Source organism: Hemibagrus wyckioides, linkage group LG24 (genome assembly GCF_019097595.1).
Source record: "Hemibagrus wyckioides isolate EC202008001 linkage group LG24, SWU_Hwy_1.0, whole genome shotgun sequence".
NCBI lineage: Eukaryota > Metazoa > Chordata > Actinopteri > Siluriformes > Bagridae > Hemibagrus > Hemibagrus wyckioides.
In genome coordinates this window covers 12676112-12696973 of record NC_080733.1, presented here as the reverse complement: position 1 = coordinate 12696973, position 20862 = coordinate 12676112, and the positions used below count along the sequence as shown (strand labels likewise).

General features: G+C 37.3%; 1 protein-coding gene across 2 annotated transcripts in view; it reads left to right on the top strand.

Annotated features, from left to right (window-relative positions):
• nfatc1 (nuclear factor of activated T cells 1) overlaps positions 1–20647 on the top strand; it is a 39312-nt gene extending 18665 nt beyond the window's left edge. The window contains exons 7-10 of one of the 2 annotated variants that reach the window (XM_058378086.1): positions 3274–3329; positions 5673–5799; positions 10369–10974; positions 19341–20647. In XM_058378086.1, the coding sequence (XP_058234069.1) occupies positions 3274–3329; positions 5673–5799; positions 10369–10974; positions 19341–19396 (845 nt within the window). In that variant the 3' untranslated portion in view covers positions 19397–20647. Of the gene's footprint in view, positions 1–3273; positions 3330–5672; positions 5806–10368; positions 10975–19340 lie in introns of both variants that reach the window. The other variant, XM_058378085.1, reaches the window with a different exon arrangement.
• The last annotated feature ends 215 nt before the right edge of the window (positions 20648–20862 follow it).

Here is a 20862-nt window from a genome sequence, read left to right as displayed (position 1 = left end):
TTCTGTATATCTCTTTATTTTCTGTTTCTCTCACACAGTCTATCATTGACTTTCCCTATTTCCCTGTTTTTTTGTTTTTTTTTTCATTAGCAAACACTTTTTTACGTGACAGGATATAAGTGGGCAGTAAAGAGTTACATATCTTTCACAAGAACATTCAGCAGTAGCATGGGGGTGCAGAGATTTGAACTTACAACTTCCTGATGAGTAGCCCAAAGCCTTTAACCACTGAGCCACCACTTCCTTTTCTTTGCTCTTTCTGCCTCTCTTCTCTCTTATACTCATGGTTCCTTATACCTTTGAAGACAGACAGTTCCTTTCAGAAGCTAACAGTGAGCAGACCAGCATCTGTTTGTGTTTACTGTCCAACACGTAGATGGAGGGAGTTTGGCTCTGTTGTGTTCCCGCCCTCCTGCATGTCTGCCCGGGGCGCTGGGCTTTCACTTTAGCCCACCCTAATCAGCAGCACAAGGAGCTTTTTGATTCTTGAAGCCTGAGCAGCGCTGGGGGAAGTCTGGCAAAATCCACATGCATCTTGTGATGTTATGAATCAAAATTTGATAAAAGGGGTGAGGCATTGAAGCATCAGCACTGTAAAATAAAGTTGTGCTGGATTTGGAGAGAATCGTTTCATCACATTTTTAGATAATTGTGGTTGATCTTGTGGCTTCTGCTTACCTGTTCAAACCATCAATACACTTTTAGAAAGGATTACTTCAGGATTATTTAGACGGTTTCTGAAAGGGTTATTCTTAGCACTTTTTCACAGAGCAAAATCTCCCCATAAAGTTTGTAGGGATTTACATACCTATTGTTTCTTTTTTTTTCCCCTTATTTTTCCTTATGTAAGAGCAAGATTTTTTTTCTTGCTGCTGTGGTCTCTGGCTTACTCATTAGGGATTTAGATCTAATTCTGGGATCCTGTAAATCTGCCTTTGGGACACTGTCTATTGTTAAAAGTGCCATAAAAATACAACTAAACTGAATTGAATTAAAGATGTCACACTTACAGATACACTTAACTAGTCTTTTGAGAATGCATAAAAAATGACTGATTCCTTTACGTTGTTGCAACTATATAATATGCCTAATATATGTCATGAAAAGATTTTGCTCTTCTACTTTACACTGTTTGTTAAGCTAGCCTGAGGTCTGAAGCATTCTTTTGGTGTGGTTTGAATTAGCTCAACCAGTGGTCTGTTGCCTGTTGTGTGACTAAATCTTTAAGGGAAGTAAGATAACTTGTATTGGGTCCACTAAAGATGACGCCATCTGCCAAGGAACATCGTGTGCTCATTTTTCTTGCGTAGTGAGACAGGCGAACTATTTCATTCACATGGCTCCCTTCCAGGAAAGCCTCCATAATAACTAGGAGCACTTCAGTCTGCAGGAGCACTTTTACTAGCAGTAAGTCCCCAAGAAATTGCCCGATTTATGGCTTAACTTCTGTGTTTTGAAAAAGGAGAAAAGACAAAAACAGAGAGAGCAAAGGACTGAAGTAATGAAGATACAATAAAAAAGGCGTGGATCATATTAGATAACAATTGAGGCAAAAAGAGCGGGAACTTATGTGAGGCATGAAGATAAAAGACAAACTGGAGGGGAGATCTAAAAAAGCATGTTTATTTCTGGCCCTGGCAGTCTGGCTTCAAGCTCTAACGTTCACTGCTGGCAAAACTCCTAGAAAGAGAAAAAGTTTTAATAAAAGAGTGCTGGTCTCGGTGGCTGCCACATCATAGCCTCCTCCTGCCTCAGACTGATGTCCTCCTCACTGTCTGCCCACTAAACCCCAGTCTAACGTCTAACCTTACTCTTTGAATGCAAATCAAAATAGACCTGAAATTTAATGTCTGAATAATACATCTGGTATCCAAATGTAGAATATAATTGTGAGCCATTTACACTCTGCTGGGGATGTGTTGCTGAGCATCATGATACCCCATCCTCAACCGATCACACATTTGGCTTTAAGATGACGTGAAACTAGAAATTTACTTTATTCATAATATTTTCAGCAAAAAAAAATAAATCTTCATCTTTCATGTTGTGTTTTTTTTTTAATAACTTTCACATGGTTAGCTCTGCTTTCCAAACCCATTTGAGCACAGCTGTCTGAGCAAGAAAATGAAAATGGAGACCCTATACAATTACCTTTTCTCAATTTCAGGTTAAACCCAGAAGTGAAATTGGCATGAACTTTATGGTAGTGATGCATAATTATGCAAATATATTACCAATGTGTGCCAATGGAAAAACCAGGAGAAAGGTTTTCCCTTTTGTCTGACTAAGTATTTCTTTTTTTTTTCTTCATCCTTTTGACTCAGAAAAGCTTTATGAGCTTTGCAGCGTTGGTTTTCTCCCCCTGAGTCAAAATGTCTTAGCTGTGATCTCTCTGATAAAAATAGCAAATGAGATTCTAATGTGCCTTTTGTCACAGAGAATTCATCTCAGAGCTCCTGCTGTGACATATCCCGGCAGAGAAGAGTTTAATAAAACTCTTTAATGAGGATAACAAACGATCACAGATTTCGAAATGACTGGAGCAAGATGCCCTTTAACCCTCTCCATCACAAGCTTAGCCACTCATTATAATGGAAGTGGAGTTCATTGCTGCTTTTACTGAAATTTTGAGACACTGTTTGTCATGTGCTGTGGGATTCCACAGGGGAATGATGTAAGGGTCTCATTCCTCTTTAGTGGATTCTCGCCACACACACGCTTTGCTCTGCTCATCTCGTTAGGGTTACATCAGACTCTCTCACGGCCCAGCTGGTCCGAGGCAGACAGGATATGATGTAAGCTTAAGGTTTGAGCTCTGGCTCTACTTACAGCTTGGTTATGCTCATTAGAAGTTGGTTGAGGGAAAAAAAAAATCTCTGGTTCATGATGCCCTTGAAATATTTTTAACCGTGTTCTTTATAAATCAGGACCAAAATCTAATTTGCTGATTTTCCACATTTTGTAGTGTTACAACCTGGAACTGAAAAGAACTTAAATGTAAACCAAAAGTCAGTGACAGGGTAAGGATTGAGTGAATCAAAGAGGTAAAAAAGAGGCCAAGGGCAAATGTCAGTATGATGCTACCACCACCATGCTTCAATACAGGGGTGGTGTTTTTGTAGTGATGAGCACCAACTTTTTTAATTGACACCCTCTTCTAGACAGGACATGATTTTGATATATTCTTTTCAATTCAAAGTGTGGAATATATATATATGTATACAAGAAAAATGTATATATAAACCCTCTTTAATACCTCTTTCTATTTTTCAGATGGTCATCACATATGGGAGATGGAAGCCAAAGTTGAAAAGGATTCCTTTAAATCTGTAAGTCATTCATGTGAGCGCTATATGATAAAATTTCACACACACACACAAACACACACACACACACACACATACACACAGAGCTATTAAATATCTAATCTATAATTAAATATGCCATGACAGAGGATTAGAGATGAAAACTGTTTGCAAGAACAGACATGCTGACACCTTGCCCTATACAAAAATGTGTACTCTATCATATTTACTATTCTACTAAATATTTACTAATATAGTATACTCGAAAATTTTACTGTATGATTATCTGTGTACCAATTTAACATCTGAGCATAGTAATGGCCATACATCCTGAACTGTAATACACACACACACACACACACACATAGCAGACATATACAGTACACTTCAGTTCAAATGTATATACATACACACTCCCTGCCCTCTGAATGACTGACTGACTCATTCTTCTCGAGCTTAGTGGCCACAGTTTGGGCTTTGGGAATAGTCACTGTCTGTGTGTGAGGCAGTACACCTGCTCTCCATAAACACTCTCACACACACACACATACACACACACACACGCTCACTATTAAAGTATGTCTGTCTGCAGGCCCTTAAGCATAGACTGTTGGAACAGGCCCATTTTAAACACAGGCAATACCTAGCCAGTGGCGTCCAAAGCAACATGGAATTTGCTCGACTTGAATGACTTGAATGAACTATTAGCCTTTTGTCTCAGTCTGGGAATGTGACTGAACGGATTTCTGTCTGAAGCGCTGGTCTTATAATTTTTTAGCATGTTTAAAGGAGAGACAAACACTTCCTAATTCTTATACCGAAAGGACTTTCTAATTGTGTTTTATGGGATGGAATACTTCATATCCAAAACAACACGAGTCTCTTATATTGCAGATTGCTTTTACAGCGATGTTCCGTTTCACTGACCCGTTTTAAGCCTTATTTTAGTACAAATTATGTAAGCTGCAGAATGTTTTGCATTAAGCTTAACAGTAATGCAAAATGTCAGTGCATTCATCTATTTTCAGATGTAGTCACTGTAAATCATATTAAGTTGTCCTCTTGCTTTCTGAGATAAAACAGCAGTTTCATTTACTGCCACAGTAAATTTGAATAATGGTATCATTGAACTGGGTTTGGATTTTTTTATTTATTTATTTATTTTGTCTTCCTTGTGTTGGTTCATAACTTTATGAGGCTTCCACACCCGTTTCTAATGCTCACTCAGTGAATAAGGACCATCTGCCAGAATGATGTATTAATGTGTAAAACTTTTTTTTTTTTTTTACACTTGCTTTGATTTCTGCCCTTTCCTCACCCTCTATCTGTATTTCTATATTTTTTCAATATGAAGCATTTTGTAACTCGCCCTAAACCACATGCTTGCTTGTGTCTCATAAGTCGCCCCATGCAGAATGCCAAACTTTTGCTCAGCTTCTTGAAGTTGAAGGGATTTCACTTGGTTGCCTCATTCAATTTCATCTGGGGATAATACTGTATTTATCCTTCAGACAGGGCCATATGAGGCCAATGAACACATTATTTAAAATCAGAATGGGAAACGACTTGGGATAAATACTGGAATAAAATTTGAGTGTTCATTTTGGGCTCCATTGTTAGCTATAAATTGGACTACTGATTCCGATTATTTAAATAGGCTACAGAGAAGAAAAGAGTAGAAAAAGCATTAGGTATGAAACTGGGTATGAATTTTGTTCTAGCAGTATGCTCTTCATCTGGCTTCGCTCGGCAGCCATGCTGATGTGCTAATATAAATAGTGGCAGTAAGCTCACCTGCACATGCCTGCAAGAAGACTGATGACTTCCTCTCTGGCTACTGTTCAGCACCTCCATCAGTCTGCTCCCAGCCACATGGGGTTCATCTCAGGGTAGGGAGGGATGGGCGGGTGAAGACCCTTTTAGAGCAGGACTTTTAGTGGCAAGAGACAGTGCAGCGGTCAAAAGTTCAGCAGCATCTGGAGACAAAAAGGAGTTCTGGGTTGTCATGAGTTCCTGGAAGAACCCTCTTCTCGAGGGTGAAAGGTATGAAAATAACAGTCTGCTACACAGTCTCTCTCAACCTCATCTAGCCCCATTTCACTGAGCCACAGCAACAGGGTGCCTGTGGTTTTTGGACCCCAGTGATGGTGTGAATTTGTATCACAGACACAGTGCAGTCAGTGTTCACTGGTGGCCAGTAAGCCATGTTTATATTTGTGAAAGCCACATGTTTTCACATTTTAAATTCCATACCTGATCTTTTGAAATGCGGTGCTTAAGGTCACTGGAGTGTAAAATATTTCTTTTGATTGGACTTTTTGATTTCCTTACATATACTCTTTTTTATATGATCTTTTATCACAACAGACGGCTTTGCTTGTGGAGATTCCAACTTACCGAAACCAAAGAATATCCAGCCCTGTTCTGGTAAACTTCTACATATGCAACGGCAAACGGAAGAGGAGCCAATACCAGCGATTCACCTACCTGCCATGTAATGGTAAAACATTACCTTCTCTGATACTTGTCTCAACACAACCTTACACTTGCAAATAAGGACAGGAATGTGGCTAGTGTTTGTATAATTTCTTCATGAAAATTAATGAAATCCAGGCACATAGGCCTCACTTGTTCAAATTTGGTGATGATTCTCACATTACATTTATAAATATGTAAAGGGTCAGAGACATCAGGTAAAATGTTCTTTATAGAAATATCTGTGTATATATCAGAAAATGAAATTAAAACTAATAAAAATCTATCTAAAAAAAAAAAGCTTACATTATTTATGCCTGTCCCAGCTCACTGTAACTACACTTTATTTTGAATTATAATAATGTATTTCAAATTGTAAAAAGAAACTATGACTATAATAAAAAGTAATAGAAGAAATAGTAATAAAAATAGTTTTGCATTAATGTTTGAATCCATTCATCTCATACTTGAAACATATATTCCATTAGTTTTCCATTTAGTGTCCCACAATATTTACTCAATATGACATATTTGGAATATTCCACAAGTCACATTCTCCATAGGAATTTGCATCATCTGCATTTTCTGCATTTTCTATCATGGGAAAAAAAAAATTCTCCAAAAATGTTAGGATATGATATTGATTCAAAAAGATTTTATATATTTTTCACTCAAAATATACAGTGATTAGTAAATCATTCATTAAAAATGATATTTTTTAGTTAAATTAGTGAAATATTCTTTAAATTTTCAATTCTCAAGCCATTTGCACAAGTGTTATTTATACAGAAATTGAGAATTTGCAAATTATATGCCGGAAACCTTGCAATGGTGTTACTCATTAAGAGTGAAATGCAGCCTTAGCAAAGAAACTTAGCAGGAAAACTTTCACTGTTGCCTGAGATACAGTAGGTCAAAAAAGTATTTGAACAGTTAAATACTTATTTCAGTGAAAAGCTACATAAAATACAATCTAGCTGAAATAACAACCTAGTTAACAAGCTTGATATTTAACCAGCTAAGTTTTCCTTGCAAATATCAGCAGCCCTCATATTTCTTTACTCTGATATTGCATCAACAAAGAAATGTTGTTGCCCTCAATCGCATAAGCCCTACTGGATAAACAGGCTCAAAACTGGAAGTTTACTTAAGCTACTGGTGTTTTTGTTTTTTTTTATTTGGTTACCATAATGCCAGCTCATTTTATTTAATAAAGTTAAGCCTGTGTGTTGTAAACAGTGAGTGGAGGAAGGATTTACTGCATCAGTTCTACACTGGCATGGTCACATTGCTAAAGAAATTAAGCTACACATCTATTGTGCTGCTATAAATACAAGCTAATTTAAAAATCACTTGCTCTCCGGTGTTATAGAGCTCAAAATAATGATGTTATAGAGCTCAAAATAATGATGTTATAGAGCTCAAACTAATGATGCTGCTGTTCATCTTCATTTGAAGATTCCCAACATTTGAACTCCAGACATTTTACTGTCTTATTTAGTGAAAGTGGTCAAACTTAAGAGTTCTTCTCATTGCTAAAAGCATCTCAATAAACATGTTCTTTTCCATACCTGTTAGATTATACAAGGTCTGGAAGGGCGACGCTTGGGTGGAGTTGACTATGTGAATGTTATTATTCAGATGCCAACTGATTGCCAGAAGAAAAAGTTTAAAAAAGGGCCAAACCACCACTAATTGCCCCAGGATTAGGGTGCCTAACCAGTGGGTGGTTCAAAGTAATGATTCATAGACTGCCGAACCCAACCCTGCCCTGTCTCATTCAGCTTGGCCACTGTAAAGCCTCTCTGTCCCCCTGACAGTGTTACACTGTCCTCTCAGCTGACACACTGGATTCACCACACAGGCCAGGGGTACATCCACAGCAACCGACAAGCTGAATAACAGAAATACAATGTATCATACTCTATTAGGTTATCCAGTATAACATCATTTTATCATAACAATTCTTTCCTTCTGTGTGTCACAGAATACATCATAACTTGAAATTAGATGAAGGTGTGTTATCTTATAACAGGAACAAGTCATTAGGGAAAAAACATTATAGTATTATGAAATTGTGTAGATTTGGTAAATGATGTATAAGAATGTCCTTTTAAAGAAGCTCCTAAATAGAATTTTGATTCACTGCAAATAATGGCACATAAGCGCATGTAAATATCTATATAGTCAGAGTGATCAGGAGTTTCCTGTGATGAAATTAGAATAAACCAAATATATCAACTTATTTCTAGGTATTGTGACCTTGAAATTTCTACCTTAAAAACAATTTAATCTGATTTTAGATCTAATTATAAGCATTTATTTCTAGAAAGAATCAAAATGATCTGCTAATACAATAAAAATAATGTTCAAAATGTACAAAAGCATCCAATAATCTGAATAATCTTATATTTGCTTTATAATAATCTCATAATAAGAAATCTTTCCTAATAGACCAGGACTATTTATTATCTAATATTCAATCAGTTATATAGTATTATAGGAAATTGTAGATATTTTCACTTTCTAAGATCTTATATTTTGTAATGGTAACTGAAAGTACTGATTATGGGATCATACGTCATCTGCTAACTTAGGTAGTCGGTGATCATTCTTCAAAACATAAGCCACAAACAAATGTTTGCGATTTTGTAATTGCCTTACTGTTGTGTTATCTTAAAAACGCATCCGAAACATACTTTAGAAACTTGTACCAGCTTGCAAATATGGACAAGAAGGCCTGTATTGATGGTTGGAAACTGCCTGAGCTGTCAGACTTAGCTGGAGTCTTAAGCAGGGATATTAAATGTAGATTAAGCTAATACATCACTACCAAATAGTTATGTCTCAAGTCTCTTGCCTTAAATTATCAACAGCAATCAGGGCATGCGATCTATGCAGAGGCTAAAGCATAAGGATAGACATCTGAGGCATCACTTAGACATTGTCATGTGATTGATGGCTCATTTTTTCCTGCTGGGTCTAGTGTAGCGTAGGTGTCTGGGTTTTATTTTAAACCTTGAGCAGTCAGACCTGCTGCAACAGTTCCTCTAATGCACAATGCTGATAGGTTCCTAGCTAAGGCACTGGGGTGATGAATCATGGCCAAATCTCAGAGAAAGACATCATGTTGCAGCACTGTGATCTTTAGATGTGTGGGTGTTGGACAATAGGGAAGTGAGAACTTACAGCATAACACACAGCAATGGGCAACGTGCCTTATTCTGACGTCCCACATTCTACTGATAATCGCACAGATCATTCCCAGTGTCTCATGTTACTTTCAAAACTTTTTAGTTTATCTGAGAGGAACAGTGTCCTGCCATTTATATTGGAATTTTTTTTCCATATAAAAATTTCATTCATTCATTCATCCATTCATAAAGATTGAATGTCAGCACTGTTTAATTTCAAAACAAAGGAAAATAATTAATACCAGAAAATTGTATTCCTCTTACACCAAAGCTAACAATGTTTTGTTTATTAAAGAACAGCACATTGTACTTTTTTCTAAATATAGCTTTATTGCTTTATTATTGTGGAACATCCGCTAAAAATAAGTTAGTTCCTGCTAACACTTAACTAACTATAAACAGTTCCCTCAACACAAACGGTAGAATATAGGACGTATTATACTTGTTCTTAACACGAAGCTTAAGACAGCTGTAGTTTTTAAGTACATCATGCATTATATTTCCACATACAGAGAGATTCTCTTGTACAGCTGTGGTAATGATTGCACAACAGGGCAATGTTTATAGCACCCCAGGACTGAACACAATACAAAGTACAGTAGCTGTGAAGAAATATTATAAATTATATAGAGCTATAAATATCAGATTTATTATGAAGGTGGGCTGCATGTTGTCAGTGCAAAGCCCATGTTCATAAAAGAGAGTTATTAGAATACTATAAACAGGAACTAGCGTTAAAGCATATAAATAATGGCTCCCTGGTAATCGTAATGGGCATTCAGATAAATTTTGGAGAGGGAAAGCCATGTTGATGGAGTCTAAAGCAATCAGTCTGATGAGGTCTGAAATCTTTACTACAGCTGTGAAAAAAAAAAAGTTAAATAGTTGAATAATTATAATATACTGTAGATTTTATAGGGCAATCTGGCTTTTTTATTTTGATAAATAGGTGAAATAGTTCAGATTTTAAATAGGCACCAAAACCTCTATCTATAACTTATTAAATATTTTCTTGACTGCTAATTAATTAAACTCTTTTGGAAATGAAGCTTCCTGCCTGAAGTTTCTCATAATACACACTCTAAGTGTATTACTGCTAGGGAAAGCTCCAATGAAAATAGTCTCTTTTATTATAGAAACAGCTGGAAGTCTCTTGTGGTGATGATTCATCCCTTTTTTCCCCCGTCTTTCTTTAAATATTTTCAGCTGGGCGGGAGTGCGACGCCTCAGACACACAGTCTCATTGATGAGAATGTTTGTTTGGCTCTGGGTATCCTAGCCACGAGCCCACTCGATCGCACCAGCTCACGTGACACCTAATGAACCAACAGTGTTTGTTTATTCTTCTTCTTGTTTTTTTTCTCATTTGAGACCACTCTGTCTTTCTTTCACAGTTCCCACCATCAAGACAGAGCCTCATGATGACTATGAGCTCCCTCGCCTATGTGCACAGCAGCACTCCCCTGGCCTTGCCAAGCCGTATTACGCTCTACAAGCTCCCATGATGCCTTCAGAACACAGAGCCTGTGTGACAGCTGCTTATGGCCCTCAGAGACTCACAGCAAAGCCTTCGTCCCTGTCGTGCTCCTCCTCCTCTCCCAGCACCAGCCCTAAACTGCAGGATCTCTCGCCCACACATTTCTCTCCTCAGTGCCTCTCTCCAGGCTCGAACCCTGGGCTTCAGCCGATTGCCATCCCTCACGTCTCGGCCATCCAGCCCACGCCTGGCCGCTACCAGCAGTCTGTTCTCTACCCATCAGGCAGTGCATCCTCTTCTCCTGGCTCCCATCCCTCCACTCCGAGTTCAGCACCTGAACTCATCTTCACTCCCAGTCACAGTTTGACCCAGTCTCCGGTCACAGGTGATGCCCCAGAGATGCCTAAAGTTCCACTGAGGAGTGGGCCATCTCCTCTTTTACAAGAAGAGGGAGCATCTGCTACGCTGGCCATCAGCATCAAACAGGAACCACAAGAACTGGATCAAATGTATCTAGATGATGGTAAGTCACAAAGCAGTGTACTAGCACAATGTCAGTGAATTTCTATCGAATGCAGGGGTTAGTCTGTACCACTTACAAAAGACAGAAAATAAGCTAATATTAAAATATATGGATATAAATTAACAAAATAAATAAATATACATTCAGACAGAAAAAAAAACAAAATCAAAATTTTTCCTCCATGCAGAATCTTTGCATGTGCTCCAATCAATGCACACACACTTCAACTGACATTATTTATCTGTTTTAAATCTGTTTATATTTCAGTATAATTATATTTATTTTACCACTTTTCTGCCAGTTTTTGTTCATTTTGTGGTGAATTTTGAATCATGTAATGCTAGAAGAGACACCTGTGACCAGGGCAATGCTTGTAAGCAAAGACAAAGGACCTTTGTTGACTGCCCCATCCTCTTCATTGAAGAAAGTACAAATCTGCTTCTAATTACCGAGCTGTCAGAAACTATAAAGTCTGTAATACACACTGTGAACAGCATTCAATACATTTTCATATGGTTCAATTTTAGCAGTTCATAAAAAGTCAAGATATTATACAGACACAAATAAACACATTATTATGGGTTAACCTAAGTCTTGGAAAAAATGCTTAACATGCATTACTTCACTGCAAAGGCTATAATATACACAAGCAGTTTAATTCACTATGACTTGGTGCCAAAATGCACCGCATCATGTGAGTGCTCAGAGAGTTAAAGTTTGATCATAATATTTGCAGCTTTTGTCCTACTTGCTTGTAAAAAAAATTTGCCCATATGTACATGTTTCATTTGCCTCACACTTGAATTTTCACCAAACATTTGTCACAAGCTTTTACGATGAAATTTTTGGAGGATGCCAAGGGGATAAAAATTTAAGCACTGATCTGTTTAACCCAGAGGTGTGAGGTAATGGAGTAAAAAACTGTTTTCCAAGTAACTCTTCACTTGAGTTTCTCTTTTACTTTCAAAACAGATCAGTTGCATTACAGTACATAATAATTATTATTATTTTTAATTTTGTGTACAAGATCATGGGGGCAAATGATCTTTGCTTTACTTATTTCTTCATAAATATCCCTAATTTTCATCTCATAGTGTGTTTCTACAGCTGGGCATCCACAGGATATTGCAATATTAGCACTAATATATTAGTGGTACTATTTAGTACATCTAAACCAGTCTCAAGGATTGTGGCTAAAAAAGTGTGTTGTAAATAATTAAGAATTAAACCCAAAGGGATGTGTGGCACTTTTTTATCTATTTATAGTTACATTTATTTATGTGCAATGTCTGCTAAACATTTTAGTTCCTCTTGACACTTACATTATAGCTGCTATAAGCAGTTGTCCCCTCACCAGCATCCCTTCATCAGCGTCTTGCTAGAACAAAAAAATCAACCTGTCCTGTTATTGAACAAATCCCTCCATCTTTAAGACTTTCCAGTAATCAACATATCAAAAATTACACACAGTTTTTAAAGAACATTAACATAAGCATGTGCTTTCTCTTGTAGTTTGAACTATTAGAGCTATTGTTGTTTAGCTCATAAATATATAAAGGTTATTCAGTGGAAAGATAGAAATTATAACTTTAGGTCAGAAACCAAAGTTCCTGTCAATGGCCAGAGAGCAATCTGTTGTAGCAATCAGGCACTAATTTGTTGGCAGTGGGTCTTATTTCAACACTCCATTTAGTCCAAAGGAGACTAGCAATAAAGAGGATACATATTATATCATCTGGTTTTTCAACAAACTGGGACGTATGACTCCCACTTAAAGTTTTTACTCTTTATTTGAGCAGAATTTGTATTCATATTAACCAGTGCTCCACCTGCCTCACAGAGTAGATCAAGTCATCTAATCAGTCCTGGACTCCATCTCAGCCTTGTCAGATGATCAGACTGGAACCGCTAGTAAAGCAGTTGAAATCTAATCCGTGCTGTTCTGAGCATGTGGCTAAGACAAGATGAGAAAGTGTGGTCAAGCCATAATGCAGCCACGTTGAGTGGGATCTTTTATGCGTTGGCTCGTCAAGTTATTACCTGACATTTTTCTAAGCGTTTAGATTTAATACTACTTATTAGGCTTTATGCAGCTAGTGCTTGTTAAAAGTTTTGGCAAGGTTTCTGATTCCTTGAACCATTCCAGGTGTAGTGTTTCTTTAAGATCTTGTCATCCACACACATTATATCACATCTAGAAAAACAGAAGCATGTTAGCTTGAGATTTTGGTAATGTATGTTTTGGACTCACTGGTCACTCTGAGAGTCTGTATTTAATGTAAGTTCTTATCAGGCAGTAATCCTCTCACACATCAATGGTGTGCATGCTTCTAGCTTGTATGAATTATGTTCTGACCTTAAATCATGTTTGTCATATACCTTAAATTTTATGGACAGTATGTTATTGCAATACCCCTGACTTTTAAAAAAAATGCTTTATGATATTTATCATCATTGTCCGCCTTCAGCTTCTCTCTGATAAGATCCATTGGGGTTCCTTTGGGCTGGCTGGAGGTTGCAGTGATCTTTTCTGGAGAAAAAAAAAAACTTTCTAGCACTGGCTGCATGTCTTCTCCAGTTTCTGAAATTGAGATGGCTCTCTGCTATACAGCACACTGAGTTGGCTGCTTGCTGCAGGTCTGTGGGCCAAACGCTTGCCATAGATACAACTCTTTCTACTGGTTACAAATCTGTATGTCCTGCGATAAGAGGAGACCAAAGGAAGGACTGAGGCGGATTTCTGTAGCAAACGTCTATTGTAGGTGATGTAGGCAATATAGACAGTGTTTATGGGAGCTTACCTTTAAAATCGTACAAAGCTGTCAGAGATCGTTATAATTATCTTTATCATTTTTATAGTAATAATTAATTAGCAAGGGCTTGTATGGTGGACACTACATATAATACAAGACTAATAATAAACAGATTTAAAAATGTGTTGTCTTAATAAAGGAAAATTTGTATTATAAATGAGTAGAAAATACAACATGCTCTTCTGTAATTAATTAAAAAATATATCCTGCAGGATGTGAAGAATAAAACTGTCTATTTTATTTCCTTATAGATAGATAGATAGATAGATAGATAGATAGATAGATAGATAGATAGATAGATAGATCACTTCATTAATCCCAAAGTGAAATCTGTGCAATAAGAATAGTATTTTGCAGTAAGAAATAATAGAATAATAGAACTACAAATAGTAGTAAAAATAAAATAAACATAACTGTGCACATCAGGCCTCCATTCAGTCCAATAAGGCAAAATTTGAAAGCCATGTATTAGATGTGGTTTAATTAAACTTAGAAACAGAGACATTGTCATGGGATGATGGTGTTGGTGTCATGGGCTTTTTGTTGTGGCACTGATTGTGGTCTTTAACAAGCTCCTGAGAAGAAAGTTGAATGTTGTTTATCCAACCCATGGATTTGGGGAGATGCAGAGATGGTGAGCATTGATGGTCTTGGTTGTTTAATGAGACCAGCAGCAGTGCCGAGCTGATTGTTTGGGAGTTCCTCACTCTCTCTCACCATTTCCTAGGGGCTGAGACGAGGCAGGCTGTCCGCACTCTATCACACTGCCCCAGCTGTTGCTTATCCACATACAGGAAACAGGTTCCTGGATTACCTCACATCCAGTTATTGACTTCCATCTCTGAGTAACAACAGTCCTATCACTAATATGGTGCCATTCTCACATAGTTTAATACTAACAAATAATGAAACTGTTGTCTTTTATTTCCACTATAAGAAAGGAAATTGTTGTTCCTTCAGTGAAGATATTGTGAGGATGTTTAGCTATAAGGCTTTTTAGTCCCACTTTATGTCTTTATTTGTTGTCTTTTTTTCCACATTATCTGAACCCCAAATTGGGAAAATGAATACCAGATGGGATGAGTCATCTTTTTAGTGTTGCAAAGTACTTTATCGCTGAAAAGCATCATCTATAAGGTTCTTGTGGTTGTTTCTAGATGATAGTAAAGACAGACACCTGATACTGAATTGTGGAATTTCAGTTATTCTCATCTAGTTGCTCTGTGAGTGGACACAGAAGCTGATCTTTGACCATTAAATATGGCCAAAGAGAATAAATTAATTAATAGTTTGACCTGAAATACAGCTTGTTCATTTTGTTTTTCCTCTGTCCTATGTTACAGTTTCTTAATCTGGCTTCGATTACCAATCTACCACTGAAGGCTTTTCATTAGACCCCTTATATGAAATCTCACAGCAAAATAAGATATATGTCATGGTAACTGCCAACAACATAGTTTTATTATTAGGCACTGGGTATGGTGCCCAAAGATTGTACCCAATGGATAGTTCTGACTCAGATATCATTATTCTTGACCCAAAACACAGCATTCTCTGAGCATGAGCAGTCAGGATGAGGGGAAGTCATTGAATCATTACCATAACTTTGGAGAAATGTTGGGTTCTAACCCAACCAGAGGAGTCATTTATTGGCCTCAATTATAAAACAACATACAAACAAATGTAGTTGTGAATCCTTTGCAAGATTATTTGCACAACAAATGTGTTGCACAACAGTTTTCAGTCAATATTATCCTACCACTTAACAGTTTACCTACAAGCAGACTCACTAATGTGAACTTTAATTGGCAGGCTTTAAATCATACGAATTGAGGCAATTTCTTTTAGAAATTTAATTTTATTTATTTCAATTGCACTCATGGATTTAATGAAACATTTGTGGTTTCAAATTAATGACATGAATTAATGAATCGATAAATTTGGAAAAACAGCTATCCTTTGTATGGAAGTCTGTGTTTGTGCTGCATTGCAGAAATATTTAGGGCACATGTCACTCAGAAGGCACTTTTTCACTATTTAGTTGTCAATTTGCCATTTAACTCACCTCTCTGAGCCTTTTATGGAGCTATATAAATATAAACAAGCTATATCATGATGTCACTTTTTTTGTTTTTTATCAATATACAACAATGAGTATGAAGGAAATCAGCATTACCAAAACTTTTGAAGATCAGGTGTCAATGTTTAGGCCAATTTGGATTGGCCAATGAAAATATTTGCACACAACTTTACAACAAGATTGAGACCAAATGTCTGGCTTGATTAAGCAACATTTAAATGTATAGCCAGTTGGGTTCTGTGTATTGACACTAGCTGATACTATTGATTGTGATGAAAAGCTGGAGGAAAGCCACACCGAGTTGCAAGCAGAGTGAACTGAACCTATTGCTAGTACTCAGTGGACACACATGGCAGATGTTAAAGGAAGGGGAATGGTCATAACACAAATCTGCTTTGCAAAAGCATAGAGCCAAAAGCATAGAGCAGACGCTGATGAGTGCATGCACAGAGTAACTTGAGTAGAAATGGATTATTTTCACCAAGAGATTTGGATGACCGTCTGATCACAAGCAGCTCCAAGTGAGTTGAAAGCCAGACGTCGTTGCGAGCAGACCGAGCTTCACTGATTCTAATGCTCAATGGACACACGTGGCAGACGTTAAATAAAGAAAAGTGGGGTCACATTGAACCTCTGCACAGAGCTAGACGGCTAAATCACTGGTCAGATTTCAGAATAATCAGTAATAATGGAATAATGAATATTTTGTCATTATTATAGAATCAAAATAATCTGCTGTATTTGCCTATAGAGATTAATTTGTCTTCACTTCCCTGCTGATGCATCATGAATAGTTAAAATAGTAGGGTCTGAACGCATTATTAAAACTTCCATGACCGCTGTCACATCTGCTTTACTTCGATTCAAGCGCCTACACCTGCAGGCCATTCATCCGTTACTAATATCTAAGTGATGTCTTTGGAGAACTGCAGCTCGTAATAAATTCTCTGAATGAAAGTTTAGTGCACAGTGACACCCAGACAGGTATTTCTTCCTGAACACCTCCTGTGTTTTAACAGATGGGAGCATTTCAAGTGATCTGAATATTGATTCCACTCCCATGAAGAATCTCACTGTTTGCCAGAATTCGTCATAAGGACATATCCTTGCAAATTACTCCAAACTGTCAAAGGCGTCTAATTGTTTCAGCATGGTCTGCTGTTTCAAAGATGAACACATGTGATTTGCTCTCCATAATTCAGCCATCACGCTAATTCTTTTCCTGCACGAATATTAGTAACAGCCGATTAAATCCAGTAGCTCGTGGACGGAGAGCGAAAGAAATGTGAGGTTTTAATATTTATGACTCCGTCGCCATGAGAAAACTCCTCCTCTTGATTCTCTGAAAGGATTTTTTTGATTTACAGATCTGTGGTAACACACAGTATGCTTCTTTCCTTACTCATGATTAATGGTGTCTTTTAGTTATCTTAATACAGTACATAAGGTTCTGTTAGTTTTATATTAATGTGGTCAGTTGTGATGCCAATTTCTGAAATTAAGCTCTAATTTCTGGTTAAAGGTAAACACTTTTGTGACCCTTCCTGGAGTTCTGTAGTCGTACACACCCTATCCGTTTGCAAGTGGACAAGAAATTTGCGCTAGGACGCACTGAGCCGTTGGTCAGGTCTCGGTCAGGTAGGGCGTCTCCTTAACACCACATCAGGAGATGAAAGGAAGCCTGGGCTCTATTGTTTCATGGAGAATGTCAGCAATCTGGACTGCCTCTTGGTCCCCGAGGCTGCTTTGTGGTGGGAGCGCCAAGGCCACGGGTCATTCGGAGGGAATTCCTCAGCAGGCTTCCCGATCTTGGCTGGGAGGAAACCCACAGCTTCCAGCTCACGTGGCTTCTCTCTCTCTCTCTCTCTCTCTCTCTCTCTCTCTCTCTCTCTCTCTCTCTCTCTCTCTGGCTCCAGTTATCCTTTTCTCCACTTCGTGCAAAACAACACATTTACTGCAGTCTGAGCTTTAAAACATAAAGCTGCATTTTTTGGTGCAAGTTAAATTTGGCAACATGATTTATTTGGATGCTTGGTTTGTTCCTATATGGAAATTCTGCAAGGTTTTATGTAGAATCCGTTTGAGAAAGATGGAAGCATTCAGCACAAAATGAAGCCTTAAGAGATTGTTTTGTCTAAGCCTGTAGCGTGAGTAATGTAATACAGGGTATTTTTCTACATAGAACAGATAAATTTAGCACCTTCTTTGGTTTGAACCGTTCACTACAGAATGAAGTCTTATGAAACCATTTAGAACCTGAAAATATACCTGTTTATCCTTCAGAGGGAGAAAATAGAGGATTTTTACATTCAAAAAATAAATAAATAAATATTTAAGAAAAATCAAGCCCTGACATGAGTCAAATATTTTGTAATGATGATACTTGACACCATAAATGTTTTTTTTCTCTCTCTGTGGGGAAATCCCTTGTTTTTCAAGCACCCTATAAAAAAATAGCTTCCTTTTCACAAATCGTTCCTAGTAGAGCCCATTTAGAAAGTTAAACTCATTTTCTGTACAAAGAACCCAAACGTTGTGCAGTTTATTTAGTCCACTTTAAGTCCATAAAGATTTTGGTGTATCACTACTTTTTTAGAAAAGATTCCAGCTCTAATCCTTCGAGCAATGCTTGATTTTTCCTTGAATTTCATTTTCCCCTAAGTTAATTTACAAGTTTCTTACAAAGCCATGCTTAGTTTTCTAATTTATTTGGTATATTTCAGAAGAGTTGAGACACTTCAAATCAAGCTACAATTCTTCTCATTGTCAGTGAGGAAAGAAAGCACCAGATGTGTGAGATGTCTGCAGGTGTGCAATCTGAGGAATGCAGCCGCTGCTGACCTTTCTCTCTGTCCATAACAGAAAAGGAATGTGTTGTTTTAGAACAGTTGCACTAACTGATACTGTGTTTTAGATATGGTGATTGAGTTCAGTTGTCTATCACCCCTTTTAACACTGATATCAGTGAAACCATGTCACAAAATGCTCCCTGTGGGAATACAGGAAGATTATATGTTTGCTGCTAACATGCTAACACACTGACTACACAAGCCGGGCCTATCCGCTTGTCCTCGCTATCATTCGGTCTAGGAAGGCCTGGAGTTGTTTTAGGTTAGAGCCATGTGCTATCACTTCCCATGTCAGGGCCAAAATACATAGGCGATCGAGTCTGAAAGAAGCCTCAACTGTGGGAATGCCGTGAGATACACAGCAGGCAGGAAGGCAGTAGACACCAGAGCACTTGGATCCTCTGATCAGAGGGCATGGCACAGTATCCTCCTTGTCTCACTTTCTCACACACACACTGTACACATAACATGTGTGTGATGTGTTTTTTCATGAGTTCATCTTTAGAAAATATTTGATATAAACCATAAATGGAGAATTGATTTGCTTTGGCATAAGATATGTTTCAGTGTCACATTGAATTCTGGCGCTACACAAGTAACACCAATTTTCCTGTTCTTTTACAGTCAATGAGATCATAAGGAATGACCTGTCCAGCATCTCCGTTCATACCCACGCATAGCGACAACGGGACGTGATTCACACAGAAGAAATGGACATTTTTTGATACTTTCATACCAGAAGAAAAACATGCCTTCATTTAGCCTGATTGCAATAACAACATCAGCACTGCAGAGTCGAATGCAATTGTAAAGCAGCCAGATCTAAAAGACAGACTGAAAAAAGCAGACAGAAAGTGTATGGAATAACAATATACTACCAAAACAATGTGTGTGAACTGATGGACCAAGCCCCGTGTTTTTGCCCTCTACATTTCCTCTTGTGCACTCGTGTAGCTCTTTAAATTATTACCCAAGTGCAATTTGTTTTCCATTCTGATTTTAATGTCTATATGTTTAATGTATGCATATATGTCAATACACCTTAAAATCAGTGGTCACATTATTGTTATTAGACAGAATGTCTAATATGGTAATGAATCATGTTTGAATAGCCATTCCTTTGCTTTACATTGGGATTTTGTCCAGCTGTAATGAAACATATAACTGGAATTGCATTTTCTTTTTATATACAGTGCAAAAGAATCCTATTTATTGTCTCGATCTGAGCTGGAATGAAATGTACACAGGAAAATTAATAGCGTTTAGCGTATGAAACACTAAACAGAAGGAGCAGTAAAGAGTTCAAAAAATTTCAAAACCAAAGTGTTTTATTCAGGTTAGGCCGTGATCTGTTTCCGAACTGCCTCTGCACTACCTGTATATTCTCTGTGCCTCTGTGAGCATTTTGTGCCTTATGTGCATTAATATGACCATAGATTTCCTTTTCTGCTTAGTTGCATGTTGTCAGATTTTTGCTGAAGAATTTTTTATAATCGTTTTATCTAGCGGATGACAGGAAAATGTTTTCTTTTTTGCCGCATCTCTTTTGTTTGTTTGTTTTCTGAAACTCAATATTGTGATAGCATTGATGCCATTGTTTTGTAGGTTATTAGCTAATGTATGCACTTTACTTTGTACTTCTCCTTAATGACATTTTTGAGGAAAAATGATTTTTTTGTATTTCTTTTTTTTTTTTCCTGACAAACAGTGAATTCATGAAAGCAACACACCAGGATACTGTCTTTCTTGCCAGCATCTTGTATCTCAATTTACAATTATTAGTACATTTTTTTGCATTAGCAATAGCAAAATATGCACAATAAATGCATTTAACAAAGAGCTTATGACGTCATTCCTTTATAATACATTATACAGTCTCAGTGGTGTTTAGGAAACACAAAGACATATTTGTTGTGCCTTAAAAACCTAATAAATCCTTAATCTACTTTCTCTAAACTGCATTAATCCGTTATTGTGTGTCACATACACTATATTACCAAAAGTTTTAGGACATCTGCCTTTACATGCACATGAATGTATTATGTAGTTTGCCCACCCTTTGCAGTTATAACAGCTTCAACTCTTCTGGGAAAGCTTTCCACAAGGTTTAGGATTGTTGAATTTAGAATTGTTGACCATTCCTCTA